At 52.0% G+C, this 17,252-nt stretch overlaps 1 protein-coding gene across 1 annotated transcript in view; it reads left to right on the top strand.

The window, feature by feature from the left end:
• SSH1 (slingshot protein phosphatase 1) overlaps positions 1-16,313 on the top strand; it is a 34,936-nt gene extending 18,623 nt beyond the window's left edge. Inside the window, exons 4-15 of the mRNA XM_054288517.1 lie at positions 752-816; positions 1,517-1,638; positions 3,289-3,357; positions 3,746-3,811; positions 4,957-5,151; positions 5,452-5,545; positions 6,580-6,708; positions 7,317-7,363; positions 8,472-8,618; positions 9,583-9,783; positions 10,872-11,466; positions 11,898-16,313. Of these exons, the coding sequence (XP_054144492.1) occupies positions 752-816; positions 1,517-1,638; positions 3,289-3,357; positions 3,746-3,811; positions 4,957-5,151; positions 5,452-5,545; positions 6,580-6,708; positions 7,317-7,363; positions 8,472-8,618; positions 9,583-9,783; positions 10,872-11,466; positions 11,898-13,169 (3,002 nt within the window). The 3' untranslated portion in view covers positions 13,170-16,313. The remainder of the gene's footprint in view (positions 1-751; positions 817-1,516; positions 1,639-3,288; positions 3,358-3,745; positions 3,812-4,956; positions 5,152-5,451; positions 5,546-6,579; positions 6,709-7,316; positions 7,364-8,471; positions 8,619-9,582; positions 9,784-10,871; positions 11,467-11,897) is intronic.
• The last annotated feature ends 939 nt before the right edge of the window (positions 16,314-17,252 follow it).

Below are 17,252 nucleotides of genomic sequence, written 5' to 3' on the forward strand. Positions count from 1 at the left end.
GGGTGTTTGAGTGCCAGGCTTGGCTTTGGGTTTCTCTGACTGTCAGCAATTCCACATACCCAGCAAACAGCCTACGGAAGGAATTTTATCTCCCATGGAAAGTTATGAGTGCATTGCTGAGTTATTAGATGGGAACTTGGTTTGTTTTCCTGTAGATTCCTTGTTCCTTTCGTCTGCTTTCCCCAAACAGAAATGTACCCACAGCACTGGAGCTGAGGGGACTCAGTGCATGAGCAGAGCTTGGAGACTCCATCACCCAAACCAGCCCATTCCTGCAGCCCTTCCCTCTGGAAGTCACTCCTGCTCAGTCACACCCTCTGCAGGGCTGGTGGGGTCACCCCCACCACACTTGGGGTGATCACAGCTCAAAGTTGTTCTTTTCTCCTTTGTTCCTGTTTTTTCAATCAGAGTTTTTCCTTCTCTTCTCCCTCACCTGTTCTCATGGCCAAGCATTTCTGTCCTCTCTAGGGTGCTGTGACAGGAAGAGAATCCTCTCTTGTGCCAGGCACAGGTGGTTTCAATTGATTTGGTGGCTTCCAAATACTGTAAAGATTGGTTCTCACCCATCCAGGGAATGCCCATCCAGGAATCTCATTGCTCTTGGTGCTCTCTGGGACAACAAAGTTAATTGACCTCCCTTAATTAGTATTTTTTTACTTAAAACCACCCAATTTCTTTAAAAGGTCAAGACTCTGCTGATTCCTAGTGCAGCAGGAGCCCCTTTGTGATGATTGCTGTGCTTTCTGTGCAGGTGACTTGCCCCAGCACCTGCAGGTGATGATCAACCTCCTGCGCTGCGAGGACAGGATCAAACTGGTAAGGACAGCTGCATTTTCCTGCTCTCTTTTCTCTTGGAAGTGTTTGCAACAGACCTGTGGAGGAGCAGGAAAAGCATTGGCAAATCCTGGATTTCAGAGCTGCCTTAGCTCTGTGCTGGTTTCCAGCCCTACCCCATTTTCCTGACCACTCCTTTTGTCCTGGTCCTTGTGTCCAGGTGTGAGCTGGGTCAGGGAACTGCTCTGCCTGAAATGGGTTGTTGTGTTGGATTTCATTTTCCATCCAGCAGGAGGAGAGACAGGACCTTGCTGGTTCTCTTGGACACTTTTAAGTCAGCCTTGAAATTGCATCAGCTGGGCTGGGCTGTCTTTTGAAGAAATCTGCAGATAAAAATCTACTGTAAAAGTCACTTCTCTGCAGAGAAGTTGATGCCAGTTGTGCCTCCTGCAGGACTGAGCTATTTCAGTGAAGGTTTGGGTGTGGGAGAAGCCTGCCTGTTTTCAATTCAGTGCATGATCAATATTTTTACACTTCCTGCTTGAAACTTCAGAACAAACCTTTGGGTTACGTTTTGTAGCATTTCCCCAGCGTGTAATCTCAGCTCATCTTCCCTCACCAAAACAGCAACAAGCCTTGCTGTATCTTCCATAGTGCACTAAACAAAGCTTTTGGGGGTAGTGAGAGTTTCCAAAGCCTCGTGCAGCAGTGGCAGCACTCATGAGGCAGAGGTGCTTTGCAGGCCGTGCGCTTGGAGAGCGTGTGGAGCGACCGCGTGCGCTACATGGTGGTGGTGTACAGCAACGGGCGGCAGGACACCGAGGAGAACATCCTGCTGGGAGTGGACTTCTCCAGCAAGGAGAGGTAGGTCTGAGCTGGCAGCCAGGCAGGATGGGCTCTCTGGCAGCACCAGGCAGAGAGGGTTACCTGCAGCTGCAGATTCCAGCAAGAGAAAGGACGCGCGGATTGTCACAGACACGTTTTATGAAAAATCCTTTCCTTAGGGTTTTTTCTCCTGAGGAGCTGAGAGGCCTCAGGAACAAAATGTAAACAATGGTTATCTGCTGCTGTGGAATGCAACAGGTGCATCTGTGATTGGTCTCATGTGGTTGTTTCTAATTAATGGCCAATCACAGTCCAGCTGTTTGGACTGTCTTGGTCAGTCACAAGCCTTTGTTATCATTCCTATTCTATTCTTAGCTAGCCTTCTGATGAAATCCTTTCTTCTGTTCTTTTAGCATAGTTTTAATATAATATATATCATAAAATAATAAATCAAGCCTTCTGAAACATGGAGTCAGATCCTCGTCTCTCCCCTCATCCTCAGACCCCTGCAAACACCACCACAGGGGATGAGTCTCTTTCAGTCTCTGTGGAATCAAAGGCTGTGGCATCCACCTCACCAGTGGGAGTTTGCTGCCTGCTCCCTGCAAAATGCTCTTGCAGACACATTTGCAAAACTGGAACTCATTCTCTCCCCCAGACTCCAGTGTGTTGATGGAATGATGCAATGGAGCTGCTTTTGTAGTAGCTTTGTTGCCAAATAACGTCAAAAAACAATACTGCAGAAGTGGCTCCAAAAGCAACAAACAACTGTGTCAGCAACGAGCTGTTCCTTTTGTCTGACTGATAAGAGCACACAGTATTTGGAAAAGCAAGTGAAATATTTTGTTATTGCAGCCTCTCTCAGATTATTCCAGTTCTGGTGAATAAACCAAGGCAGAAAAGCTCTTGGCTCAGGGAGAAGGGGCTGGTTTGGCAGAGCTGGAGGCAGAGGCTGCTGTGTGTGCTCTCCCGGGATTTAACAAGCTGCCCTGTCCTTGTGGTGCAGCCTCTGTGAGTTTTGCTTCATTCTGGAAAACCTCAGTGGTGGTTTCCCCTGGAAGGTGGGAAGGGGAAGCTTTGCACAGCAGAGGGATCTGAAGGGAAGCTCCCAGCTGTGCCTTCCTTGTCAGATTATTGTCATTGGCTTTGATGCTGCTCTGAAATTCCCATGTGGCATTCCCTTGGTGTGCCACAGCAGGGGAGGTTTGCCATGTCACCTCCACTCTGAAACAACCTTGCATTAATTGGCTCCTGGTGATTATTGATGTGAGGCAAGAGGAAGGATGGATTTCTGTTGCTGTCTGCATCCCAATTTCCTTTAAGACCTGAATATCTCAGTAGCTTAATTATTTATGGCTGGAAGTTCCTGGCCTTCATTATAGCAGGGTTTTCTTGCCAGATTGCCTGTCTGAACTGAAAGTGTTCTTTTGGGTCAGATAAACCCCTAAAATCCATTTTCATCTGTTCCACCTGTTGGAGTGATCCCATGGAGCAATCACCACGAGTTATCACCTTGTCAGACCTTCAGACTCCAGCTTCCAGTTTTATTTAATGGCCTGAAATATTACAAGAGATTACTAGAGCAAGGCTTGAGGATTTTAAAAATTAAAGAGTATTAATAATTTAGGCTATTGGCATGACCACATTGTGGCCTATATTTAACTTCCTGTCTCACCACCTCTCTTCCAGTAAAAGCTGCACTATAGGAATGGTTCTTCGCCTGTGGAGTGATACTAAAATCCATCTGGATGGGGATGGGTAAGAAACCACATTGAAAGGATAAATGTGAATGTCCTTCCCTACCTGGGGGCTGCTCTAGCAGAGATTCTCCATCACCTTGCAAATGAAGTGCCCAATTTGGATTCATGGCTGCAGAGTCCTGTTATTCAGACAGTGAGTTCTTGTCTTGCTGCCCTCACACTGCTCCTGTGGTTCCAGGGAATGCTCTGAAACCCCACTGAGGACTGGAGCTCCCATTCCTGGCAGCCTCTTGCCATTCATACTTGGGAGGTTGGAAAATCAGTGAGAGAAATTCTCATCCTGATTCTTTTGGCCTTGGGGTGCCCCAGTGCAGTGGCTGTTTGTAGAGAGCAGGTTGGGGTGCTGAGAAAAGCAGTTTTAACTTGATTTTCCCTCTCTCCATCAGTGGCTTCAGTGTGAGCACTGCAGGGAGGATGCACATCTTCAAACCTGTGTCAGTGCAAGCCATGTGGTACGTGAGGGGCTGGGCTCAGGGAGTCACTCTTCTTTCTGTCAGTAAATTTAAAAAAATCAGCTGCATTTTATCTTTCTCCAGAATGGGTATTTAGTGAGCTGCAGCAGAGATCTGCTTCCCTGTGTCAGCAGAGGGGCTGTGGGGATCCTGATCCCAAACTGGGATCTGCTGCTTCAGTTCAGAGCAGCTCTGTGTCCTTCAGCAGGGGGATGAATAAATACGAAAGATGAGCTCGAATTCCAAGAATTTCCTCTCTCTGCATGTTTCTCTCACTGGCTGGCAGAGGAGGCTCAGGGCCCATTGCCAGCCTGTGGCATTCCCAGTGTCCTGCCCCATTCCTGGGGTTCCTGGTGCCCATTCTCCTTCCAGCTCCTGCCACCCCTCCCCTGTGCAGAGATTCCAAACCTCTGAGCCAGCAAATTCCTCCCTGAAGAGGCTGCTCCACATGGAACTGCATCTCCCTCTGCCTGGGCAATGCTGTGTCCCCTTGGAGCCTGGAGAGATCCCTGTCCCTGCAGCATCTCCTAGGGAGGAGAGCCAGATGTGGAGAAGGATGTTGTGCTGGGGATGGTTTGGTACAAAAACAAACAAATCTCCTGTTCCTGTCAGTTTTGAATTTGGCCCCTCCTGTTGCCAGCCCTGGATGTGGTTGATGTGTTCAGTGCAACAACTTTGGAGTAGAGCCTTAAAGAAAGGAAAAATTGAGGGGGAAAGAAAGGAAAAAGTAATGTTAGGATCTGCAAAAACAAATGACCCAATCTGGGCCTTGTCCCTGGAGCCTGTCAGGGGCCAGGAATGCTGGTAAATATGCATCAGGCTCCTTGCTGGAGGTGGCTGGAAAATTGTCCCTGTTCTTTATCTTCCTTTGGCTGTACAAGGTGGTTCATGATTAGATCCCACAGCGACTTGTGCCTCCTTCTTTCCTATTAATTAGGAGAAGATTTCAGCCCCTGCCTCAGCCCTGCAGTGAGAAGCCCCCAAGGTGCAGTTTGTGCCTCTTTGAGCTCTGACACCATAAATTTCCTGCTTTCAAAGAGCAAACTGCAACAACTAATACTGAAAACCACTTTTCCTCTGTGCAACTCTCTCAGCTCCTGCTCTGTCTGCTCACAGCTGCCCAAATCTCTTCTCCCACCCTGCAGGTCTGCTTTACAGATCCTCCACAAAGCCTGTGAGGTTGCCAGGAGGTACAACTACTTCCCAGGGGGGGTGGCCTTGGTGTGGGCCACCTACTACGAGAGCTGCATCAGCTCGGACCAGAGCTGCATCAACGAGTGGAACGCCATGCAGGACCTGGAGTCCACCCGCCCCGACTCCCCTGCTCTCTTTGTGGACAAGTCAGTGCAGCATTTTGTTTGGAAAAGTTTGCTTGGCTCATGAAGGAAGTCTTCCCTTCTCCCTGTACTTCCTGGCTTAGTTCTTTTCTGGGGTTGCAAAAGAGAATTTGTGTGAGATAATCAGACCGTAAACTTTAGCTTGTGGTATAGTGTATAAACACCAACAAACTGCTTTTTTTTAAATTTTTTTCATCATTCCCATAAAGATTCCCTTTAAGCCAAGCCTTTCCCCACACCCCTCGGTGCTGTGCAGGTGCTGCCAGCCTGGATTCATCCTCTCCTCCTCCTGTTCCTCCCCAGGCCGACAGAAAGGGAACGAACGGAGCGGCTCATCAAAGCCAAGCTCCGGAGCATCATGACCAGCAAGGACCTGGAAAATGTCACTTCCAAGGAGGTAAATATCAAAAATTCTCACTCCTGTTCTTCCTGCCAGACTCCCTCTCTAGAGAGTGGTGAACAGGCACCACATGCCTGGGTGTCCCTGGCTTTGGAATGTGCATTTCAGCCATTCTGTAAAGGCTCTGCTCTGGCTTTGCTGCACCTCCCTCCTGAGAAATCAGGATAATCCCAGCATCACAAGGGTCTGTCAGGACCTCAGTAACAGCTGGGTGACTTTCAAATTAGATTTGAAGGTTTTATTTCCTTTCTGTTTTCCTGGACAAATGTCAGAGGACCTTGCAGACAGCATTTTGCTGGTGAGTTTATGGATGGAAAATCACAAATCAAGGCTAGAGCTCGTTTGGATCCATCCCCCAGGCTGGTGTAATCCATCCACCCACAGTGCAGACGTGATCAGAGTGGGAATGGTTCTTTTTGGGGTGGTTTTTGGTTTTTAAGGGAGATTATTAACATGCAAGTGGTAGGAGGAAGCTGAGAACGTGTCTGTCTGTGGATGTGTTCACTCCTTCTGCAGACAAGCTCTTGTTCTTTCTCTCTCAAATTACTATTTTTGAGGAGCAGGTACCCCAAAATACTTTTTTCCCCCCAGATGTTATGTGAAGCTTTATTTATTTATTTACAGCTCCTTAGTTTGGGGATTTAGGACACCAGGATGCCAGGGCAAGGGACAGTGGTTTTAAATTGCCAGGGGGGGGGGATAGATGGGATATTGGGAAGGAATCCTTCCTGGTGAGGGGCTGGGATGGAATTCCCAGAGAAGCTGGAGTCCCTGGAAATGTCCAAGGCCAGGTTGGAGCAACCTGGGATGGTGGAAGGTGTGGAATGAGATGAGCTTTAAGCTCCCTTCCCACACAAACCATTCTGGAATAATTGGAGAGATGCCACATGCTGAAATTCCTGGTCTCCAGAAGGCTGAGTCCCTGTTGCTGTTTTTAATGAAAAAGTGAGGAGTGTTCTGCAGGGAAGTGCCCAGAAATGTTTCTGTTGGACACCAAGATTCCAGTGCCAACCTTTGTGTTTGCTCTGCAGATCCGAAACGAGCTGGAGAAACACATGAACTGCAACTTGAAGGAATTCAAGGAATTTATAGACAATGAAATGCTGCTGATCCTGGGCCAGATGGACAAACCATCCCTGATTTTTGATCATTTGTACTTGGTGAGTGGCAGGAGCTGCAGGAGAGCTCTGCTGTGCTGTGTCCAATCCTTTGCCACTAGATGGAACTCCAGGCAAAACCAGGCTCTGCCTCGGGAACAAAGACTTCCCAGAGATGAGCACTTTGTGCCCATTGGGTCTTTTTGTTGTTGTTCTGGATTGAGTCAGAGGAATTGCTTGTGTTTCAGGGCAAAATCTGCTTTTTAAAAGTTTAAAGCTTCCTCTTGTGAAGGTCTAGGGAGAATCCAAGGTGTAACTAACCCCAGAGTTTCAGGATTTGCCTGACTTCTCATGTGTGGCATGTCTGGGATCACAGGTGTATTCACTTTGTTCCCCTGAACTATTTCTCCCTGTGTTTAAAACTGCAGAGTGGACAGGGGCAGGGATTTGGGATGAGCTCGGTCTCACCCTGGCCTAGAACTAACTCTGTGGGTGAGTTGTGCCCTGGTCCCTCCTTCAGGACAGGACATCAATGCCCCATTCCTGTCTCAGAGGCTGTTCCCAACATTCCAGTCAGCTCAGGGGGGTGGCTGGGGCTGGGGGATTGCAGAACCTGAGGGAAAGGGGCTGTTTTGGGGCCCCTTGGAAATGTGAGTTTGTGGCTGTTGCAGGGCTCCGAGTGGAACGCGTCCAACCTGGAGGAGCTGCAGGGCTCAGGGTGAGTACTGCTCCTCCCACTCCAAACCCTCCACTGTGTGCCTGCAATTCCCCCAGGACTCTGGAGAGGACATTTGCAGGCTCTAGAGTTGATTTTACCCCTCAGCTACGTGGTAACTTCCCACCAGCAGCTGTGTGGAGAAATCTCTCCAACCTCAGAGAGTGAAAATAACAAAACTTGTCATTGCTGAGGTCCATCAGGATCTCCATCCCCAGTGCTGTGCCAGGTGGGAATTCTGCAGAGCTGCCTGTGGATGAGCAAACTCTTCCTCACCTGCCTGGACAGGCAGCTCCAGGTGTCCCTCCCATCCCCATGGTGCTGCTTGGCCCCATTCCCTGCCACACTTTTTGGATCAGGGAGAATTCTGTCCATAAATATTTGCTGCTCACTCAAGGCCTGCACCAGCCTTGCTGTAAGGAACTGAAATTCTTCAGAATTTCAGCACAGCTGAAAATGTTTCATTTGGTGTCCTTGGGAGCAGATGTCTGCACATCTTGGGACAAGGAAATCAAGCAGGGTGTTAATGATTATGTCTTGCATTGGGATATGCAGTGTCCAAAGGCAAAGCTGGACAAATTCTGAGACAAATATCCTGTGTCCTTGATTTTTCTCAGTGATAGGAGGTGATAAATCAATCTGGACATTCGTTCTCGGGTACATTGTTATCCCTGCTGTGATATTTGGCAGGAATCAAGAAATACCATGTGACTCTCATGGTTTTGGTCAGAAAGAAAGGGAAGGGATGGGATTGCAGGTGAAACCTGCAACTGGAGATGGTGATTCCTGGGCTGTGTTCCCAGATGATTCACTTCTTTCTGCATCCCCAGGGCTGTGTGGCACAGCGAGGAGTTCCTGATTGGGTTACACACACTCAGAGACAACAAATGGGATAAAATAAATTTCTCCCTCCTGTGCCCAGGCTGTTTGGACACTTGGGATGTGCTGGCAGTGAGAGGTGGCAGAACAGCCCCTGTGCACCAGGAGTTTAGAATTAGGGCTTAGGCAAAACCTTACAGCTCGTGTTGGGTTGGATTGCATGGATTCACAGTGTCCCTCAGGGCCTGTTTGGTGACCATGGCAGCTCAGGGTGTCTCTCCTGGTCCCACAGCATTGACTACATCCTGAACGTCACCCGCGAGATCGACAACTTCTTCCCGGGCCTGTTCGCGTACCACAACATCCGCGTGTACGACGAGGAGACCACGGACCTGCTGGCACACTGGAACGAGGCTTATCACTTCATCAACAAGGCCAAGTGAGTGCTGGGACACCTGGCCCTGGGGAGGGCACATCCCAGCTCTCTGTGTCTGATCCTGGGCCCTCACAAAGCCACAGGAGCTGCAGGGCCTTGGCATCATCATTCCAGTTCCTGGAGCTCCCTCGTGCCCTGTCCCTTCCTGGGCTGGCATTAACCTGTCCTAGCCCAGCGTTTTTGTCACTGCTTTGTTTTGCTTCCGAAAGGAAATGAGGATGTTTCCTCTTCTGGAGACATTCTGGAGCTGCTCCAGCTGTGTCTGTGTGGGGCCTGCCCCAGCTGCCTCTGCAGACAGAGCCTGTCAAACCCTGTTGAGCCTCTACACTGAGCCTTTTCCCAGTGATCCCAGTATCCAAAGACTTGGATGGAGGCAGGAGGCTTCATGGTGGTCTCTGAAATGAATGAGGCTGCCAATCTCTACCTCCCAGGTGTTCTGGAGAGGGATTTTTCTCCTGGCCCTCATCATCCCAAGCATTCTCCCCTCCAGAGCCGTGGTGCAGGGTGGGCAGAGCACTGTCCTGTGACCGTGTTCACAGGGGTCTCAGGTTGACGGAAGAGACAAGGATCTGACTCCATGTTTCAGAAGGCTTGATTTATTATTTTATGATATATTACATTAAAGCTATACTAAAAAGATAGAAGAAAATATTTCATCAGAAAGCTAGCTAAGAATAGAATAAGGAAAAATGATAACAAAAGCTTCTGTCTCAGATGGAGAATCTGAGCCAGCTGACTGTGATTGGCCATTAATTACAAACAACTAACATGAGCTAATCACAGATCTACCTGTTGCATTCCACAGCAGCAGATAACCATTGTTTACATTTTGTTCCTGAAGCCTCTCAGCTTCTTAAGAGAAAATTTTCCATAAAAGATGTCTACGGCACTGTCCCTCTTCTGGTGAATCCACAACAAATCCATAACCGGTGACATGGGATTTATTCTGCTGTTTGTCCTGCTGCAGGAAGAACCACTCCAAGTGCCTGGTGCACTGCAAGATGGGCGTGAGCCGCTCTGCCTCCACGGTCATCGCCTACGCCATGAAGGAGTTTGGCTGGTCCCTGGAGAAGGCCTACAACTACGTGAAGCAGAAGCGCAGCATCACGCGGCCCAACGCCGGCTTCATGCGGCAGCTGCTGGAGTACGAGGGCATTTTGGATGCCAGGTGAGGCTTGGATGAGTGGGAGGGAAAGGAGCTGGTTGTGGGTAACATCACGAAGGATTGCTGGATCTCTGTGGGGCTCTGTTGCTGTCACACCCACAGATGGGTGAGGGATGTGGCCTGAAGGGACCCTGGGCCAATCGTGCTTTTCTTAAACCTTCCTATTACAGCGACTTGATGAGGGTCTTCAGGGCGAAAGAGATGGACGAGAATCTTGGTTCATGATCAGAAGGCTGGATTTATTGATACATGATATATAATAGATTATGACTATACTAAAAAGAATAAAGAGAGAAGTTGCAGAGGCTTGCTAAGCTAAGAATAGAATCTAAAAACAAGAGAGTTCTCTGTCACTGTGTTCTAGAGAGCTTGCCCTGTGATTGGCCCTTAATTGTACACGTGGAACATGAGCCAATAACAGGGGCAACCTGCTACATTTCACAGCAGCCGATAACAATTGTTTACATTCTTCTTCTGGGGTCTCAGCTTCTCAGAAGGGATAATCTTAAAGAAAGGATTTCTATGAAAAAATGTCTGTGACATCTTCCCTGTGCCAGGCTCCCTGCGTGGAAATTAGCTGGGAGAGCTGCTCTGGTGTAATTCAGGGAGGGTTTCTCTGTGCTTGGGAAGCACGTTTGGGTTTCTCAGCAGTCAGTGCTGCTCAGCACAGCATTGTTCTTGTTTTATGAGGCAGAACTGAGCTCAGGCCATTCTGGAGGCAAAGTGTTCGTGGTTCTGTGCCAAACCCAGGGCTCTGTCACTGCAAGGGCTGTAGTATTTATCTTCTAAGGACAGAGGAGAGAATTCTGTCCCCTGGTTCAGCAGGAGCTGTGCCATGGGACGTGCAGAGCGGTCAGTTTGGGGTGTTGTGCTCTGAGGGGGCTTCTGTGCCCTGAGGAGTCTCCCAAAGTCTGATCCCACCCCTGCTGAACTCAGGGAACTGCTCTGGAATGGGCAAATGGGGGGAAAAATCGCAGTGCTGAAGGTGGTTTGTGCAGGTGGGATCTCAGGTCTGGGCTGTGGAATGGAAGGAAGCTCCTGGCACTGGGCACCCTGCAGGGCAGTCACTCGTGTCCTTGTCCTCTCCGCAGCAAGCAGCGCCACAATAAACTGTGGAAGCAGCAGGCAGAGAGCAACCTGCCCCAGAACACCGACGGCACCACGGGCTCGGGAGACTTCTTACTGGAGAGCTTGGACATCGACCTGGAGAACCGCCTGGCTGACCTGGACATGCCTTCCCAGTCCGCCTACCTGGACAACCGGGCCGGCTCCGAGGGCTTCGGGTACTGCTTCCGCCGCCTGTCGGACACGCTGCTGGAGAACAAAATCCCCGGGGACAGGGAGGGCTTCTTCCACATGGAGCAGCTGGAGAGGGACGCCCTGGTGGGACAGCCCCCGTCTGCACCTTCCCAGGGGAGGCTGCTGGAGATGGAAAAGGCCCCGGAGAGAGCAGAGCCGCTGGCAGAGCTGGGCGGCTTCTGTGAGAAAGAGGCAAAGAAGAAACTGGACTTCAGCCCCAGGAAGGGAAGGATGGTCCTTGGGGAGCCAGGGGAGGACGGTGTCAGGGAGGAAAACCCCATGGAAAAGTGGAAGCGGCGTTTGTCCATGCACAAGGAGGAGAGCAGGCTCAATAGGGAGAACTTGAATAACAACAACAGCAAAAGGAGTTGCCCAGAGGATTTTGAGGTGCGTATGGAGGTGAGATGGAGGTGATTGGCATGGCTGACTCTGCTGCAAGTGAAACTGCTCTTCTCATCCTCATAGCCCAGTTTCATTTGACTTGGATAAAGCCTTTCATTCCATGATGAGCTTCTCCCCTTTCGAGGCGCTTCTCACCAGGGCTTTGCTTGCCCGAGCTGTGGATGTAGATGCCAGAGAGTGCCCAGTGAGTGCCCTGTAAAGTGCTGTGGGCAGCTCGCTTGCATGACCCTCGCTTGGCACGGTAGGTATTCCTTGGAGACGCTGTCTGCTGGGAAAGCACGTGGCTTTAGTTCCTGCTGCAGGGCCTGAGGTGGAAATGGGCTTTGTTCCAGATCTCTTTGGCTGTCCCACACCTTGTGGGCTGTGCTGGTGTCTGTTCCGTGCTCGCTGATCTTTCCCTGTTTTCTCTCCTGCAGCACGATGCCGTGTTTGGGATCCTCAGCAAGGTGAAGCCTTCCTACCAGTCCTGCACTGACTGCATGTACTCCTCAGCAGGACTGGCCCCCGACCCCTTTGGGGAGCAGTGCGAGAGGCTCGGCGCCGGCACCGCGCGGCGCAGCAGCACCATCTGCACCCAGCCCCCCCTGCTGTCCCACCTGCACTCCCACCTGATGGAGCACCTGCCCAGCAGGGCCCCCCCCGAGGAGCCAGGCAGGACTAAACATAACGAGGCTCCGCTCCCTCTGGCACCAGGGGCTGGGGATGTGGAGGTTGGCACGTGCAGGGCACTGGATCAGCACTGCGGCCTTTTGGAGAGAGGGAAAGATGCGCCAAAAACGCCCGAAAAAACTCTGCAGCCCAGGAGAAACTCCCACTGTGACAGGAGCCTCCTTCACGCAGAGGTGGTGAGGGAAGAGTCTCTGGCCAGAAAGGACCCCAGACCTACCAAGGACCTGAAGTACCTGTTGTTCAGCAAAGACTTGGAAAAGCCGAGCGCCAACAGTTACTTGATGCAGCACCAGGAGTCGCTGCTCCAGCTGCAGAAAGCGGGGTTGGTCAGGAAGCACACCAAAGAGCTGGAGCGCCTCAAGAGCCTGCCCTCGGACCCCTCGGTGCTGCTCAGGGACAGCCCCCTGGGCAGGGTGGACTCCAGCATCGTGGAGGAAAGTGAGGACCTGATGGCCCATCCCGGCCTTGTGCCTCTCCTGGCCCCAGCCCAACTCGTGGCCGGAGACGCCGAGAACGACGTGGAGAAGCTGGGGGTGAAGCGTGTCCTGGAGGGGATCTCCCAGAAAACCTCCACGCCAGCCGGCTGCCGCCTGGAGCACACGAGCAGCTTCACCAAGGACTTCCTGAAGACCATCTGCTACACCCCCTCCTCCTCCCGCAGCTCCAACCTGACCCGCAGCTCCAGCAGCGACAGCATCCACAGCGTGCGCGGCAAGCCCGGCCTGGTGAAGCAGCGCACGCAGGAGATCGAGACCAGGCTGCGCCTGGCCGGCCTCACCGTGTCCTCTCCCCTGAAAAGATCCAATTCCCTGGCCAAGCTGGGGTGTCTGAACCTGTCCTCCGAGGACTTGTCGAGCGACGTGGACGTGGCCACCATCACGGACTCCAAGGAGGCCGTGTCCAGCGAGGGCTCCGTGTTCTGTGAGCCCCCGGCGAGGGGCGCGGACGGCGCCTCCAAACCAGGGCTGAAGCCCCTGGCTGGGAACTTGAAGAACACACTTTGGATGGGCAAAAGTTGATGCCTTGCTTGGGGGGGAGGGAGGGGGCTGGATTTTGGGGGTTTGCAGAATTTATTCATTACACCAGTGCTGTTTTATCATCTGACTTGCAGCAGCTCATCTGGTGCCACCTCCTCGTCCCCTCTGTGCTCGGAGAGAGGAGGAAAGAACCACGATGGGTCACAATGAAGGGCACAAGGGAAATAAAATGTGTTGCATGGCTTAGAGGAGGACTTGGTGTGTGACTTGCCTGTTGTCCTGCAGGATACTCTTCCTAGTACTGTTTGCCAAGTGTAATAATGTGGATTTGTGTGTGGTTATGGATAGATATTTGTATCTCTATCTATATCTAAAATGCTGAAATATTCTGTTTCAAAGACTCAAAATAATTATTCATGACTTTTTTTTACAGAACAGACACAAGGCTCTGTTTAAACAGGGCACTTGTGGAAAATCCTTAAAATGGTGACACGCACACTACCTCTGTTCTTGCTGGCTTTTTGTCCTGGTTTATTGTTTGGGGCTTTTATCCAAAAGGCTTTTCCCAGAATTCTTGCTGTTGTTTGAAGGAATTCCTGTAGCTGTAAAGGCCTGGAGGAGTGTGGACACAGAGGCTTCCCCAGGCCTTGCTGGGAGGTGACAGTGCTGAGCTGTGTCCGTGGGGACCCGATGTCACCCTGGCTGTTGCTGTCACAGGTGTTGTGTTCTTGGGGTGTTTTGCTGTCGTTGTAGTTGGTGTTGTCCCAGTGCTGACAGAGCCTGGCCAGTGGTTGCCTGTGGACCCTCGTGATGTGAAGCTGTGTCGGTGTCGTGGGTGCTCTGGGGACCCTCTGTCACTGCGTGTGGGTGACATGAGGTGGCCGAGGAGGGGTGGCTCTCCTGGACCCCAGTAGGTGACAGAGTGTCTTTTGTGATTGTGCTGTTGGTTTTGTAGGATGGTCCCTGTGCCTGGGGCGCTGCTGGAGGAGTCCTGGGTGTTGTTTGTGGTGGCATCAGGAGTTTGGGTGCCACAGCCAGGCTGGGCCTGTCCAGAGCTCACAGGGCTGGGTGTGAGAGCCCTGCTGGGGGAGCAGTCGGACAGAAACACGGACACGCTCTGAGAGAGGGGTGTTGGAGGAAGGCTGGGCAGCCAGGGGCTGTCTGTGCTCTCAGTCCAGTGTTGCCCCCTCCTGCCAGGGCTGCTGCTTGGATTCCAAAGGGAATTCACATTTTCTGTGAATAATTTTGGCAGCCAGCCTGGTCGAGAGCTGCTCCACGTGAGCCTTTGCTGAGTCCAGGGAGAAGAGCTTGGGAGGTGAGCAGGAGATGTGCTCCAAACCTCTGATCCCATCTGAGGCCTTGTGCCTTTGGGTGATGTTTTGAAGTAGATTTGGGGGATCAAAGAGGTGGATTTGCTCACCCTGGCTGTGAGTGGGAGTATTCCCACATTTTAAAATCTCCATGGAAAGGCTTTCTTGCAACTCCCCTCTGAGGTGGGGCAGAGCCAGGCTACAGCCACTGTCTGAACTGTATTGATTGAAAATCCAGTGTCTTGAGGAAGGGAGCTGTGCATTTTCCTGCCCTATATGCCTGGAGTTCCCTTTTTCCCCTTAAGCATAAAATCCTGCATGTTTCATTTGTGTGAGGAATTGTAGGGACAGGCAATCAGTGAATAATTGTCCCTCCTGAAAGACTCTGAATTTGATTTGCACTTGCTCCACCCGGGAGTGCTGGTGTGGAGCAAAAGCTGCTCTGGGAGGGAAGTTTGGGAGGAGCCTCTGCTTGTCTGGGCTGAGGCAGCGCTGGGTCGTGCTCAGGGCAGGATGAAACCCCACAAGCCAGGGCCGGATCCATTCCCTGTGTTTGGATCATCTTTATCCTCCTGTGCACCCAGATTCAGATTTGGGAAGGGGCAAACGGGAGGCCTGGGGCTGTTGGGTGCCGCAGGGTCGGAGCAGCACCTGGGGAAGCTCCGTGTCCCCTCCTTGGGACAATTCCACCGTCACCCTCGGCTCTCCAGGGCTGCCCACAGGTTATTGCTCTGTGTGTGCTGCCGACCCTTCCCATCCCTGCCTGGCTGAGGAAAGAGGTGCTGGGATGGTTTTGAAATGAGTTTGGGAAATTCCGTGAACCGATAGAAGCGAACATCTGATTTCCTTCCTGTTTCTCCAGTGCCTGCCGAGCTCTGCCGCGTCCTTCCCGCCGCGTTCCGGGCTCAGCTCGGCACCCTCCGCCTTCCCCCGCTGCTGCTCCCGCCCGGGCCTGGCTGGATCAGCCCCAGGCTTCGCTCCGGGCCCGGGGCTCCCTCCCTGCGTGCCCGGGCTGCGGACACGGCTGGGTGGGAGCTGCTCCGGGAGCTCCGCGGTGCCATTCCCGGGGGGTTGGAGCCAAACTCCCCCGTCCCGTCGGGTTTGTTGCATGACAAGGTTGATGTGCTTGTCCTCCCCACGTGTCGTACGTGTCCTTACGATGGAGTGCCTTACTCATAGTTTACAAACACTGTGTATCTGCTGAGCTGTTGGACTCTGCTGTTTGCTGTTCTCTAGGGAGTTTTTGGTGCTTTTGGTGTTTCCGATGGCGGTGAGGCCGTCCCTCCTCCTGCCCTGCCCTCCTGTCCCCGCCGAGCTCGGCGCTGCTCACCTGCTACCGCTTCCCTCTGCTCTGGGCATGGCAGAACCGAAGGGTTCCGTGACAGCCGCGGTGCCAGCGGCTGCTCCCGGTGTCCCCATTTATTATCCCATTTATTATCCCATTTATCCCATTTATCTATGCATCGCTGCCGGAACGCGGGCGGGGTGTGCAGGGACACATCCATCACCGACCACGCTTTGCTCGGCAGACCCAAACCCCGTCCCGTCCTGCCAGAAATCCTGAAATGCACAAACCGGCCCCTCATTCCCGGCCCTGGTGGTGTCGCTCCGTGTGGCAGCAGTGCCCGATCTCCCGGAGCCCTTCCCGTGCAGGGTTTGTCCCGGCCGTGTCACCGAGCACTGGGGACAGTCCCGGGCAGTCCCTGAGGAGGGGGTGAGTGATGTTTAGCTGTTCTGTGCATTGCTGTATTCCATAACAACGTTCCTTTATTCCATGGTATTTCTTATCCTAATTTTATATGGAAATCTGCAGGATTTTTGTACTGTATGCCCGCGGGAGGGATGCATCATGCACTTTTTTTTTTTTTTTTTACTTTTGTTTGTAAAAATTGTCCTGGATATTTTATGTTCATCTTGTGAGGAAAAATAAATAAACTTTTTTTTTTCCTTTTACAGATGAGTTTTGTAGCTTTGTTTGGAGGTGGGGAAGGAACAGACGGTGAAGGGGGGGAAAGAAAAGGAAGGAATGGGATATATCCCAGATGTCTGCCCTGTGTTATCATTGCCCATCTATCCTGGCTCTGCTTCCCTCATTTTGGGGTCCTGGCTGTTTTCTGGTGCTCCTGAAGGCTGAATCCAGAGGAGCAGGATGGAAATCAGTCATTCTCACCTGGTTTCTTCAGAGACCCCAGCCTGGGTTCAGGAGAAGCCACTCACAGTACAGAAAGGATGCCAGCAGTGGAGCAGTGGCACGTGGAAAAGTGACCTCTGCACCTTGCTGAGCCTGGAAAATCCCACCTGGGAGAGACCTTGATGCTGGTACAGCAAAGTGGGCTGTGGGATTCCACAGGCCTGTGCTGCTCTCCTCAGCAGAGCCACATGCCAGCTGTGCAAGCCCAGGAGCTCCCACAGGACTGGCATGGACAGCAGCTCCCTGGCTGGGAAATCACTGCCCAGGGCTGCCAGGGGTGGGTTTGGAGCATTTGGGTCTCCTTCACCTCAGGATATCCCCAGGGAGGGATGGATCTGCAGGTGTGGGAGCAGCTCTGGCACAGCCTGGGCAGGTGAAGAGCAGCTTCCTGCTATTGTTTGAGATCCTGGAGCACAGCCTGGCCTTCAGCCAGCACCGTTTTGGCGGCAGTGTTTGCCCCCAAACTCACACATCCCTTGGCTGGGTCAACAGAGGCATCACTCCCTGCTCAGCTTCCTGAAGATGGAGCCTCCCCTCAGAGCCATTCCTGGCTCCAGAGGTGGGTGTGAGCTGGATATGGGGAACCACGAGCTGGGACTGTGGAATGGAGCTGGAGCATGCCCA

This window comes from Melozone crissalis, unplaced genomic scaffold, assembly GCF_028551555.1.
Source record: "Melozone crissalis strain CALT ecotype California unplaced genomic scaffold, PUWL_Pcris_2 ptg000063l_1, whole genome shotgun sequence".
NCBI classification, from domain to species: Eukaryota; Metazoa; Chordata; class Aves; order Passeriformes; family Passerellidae; genus Melozone; species Melozone crissalis.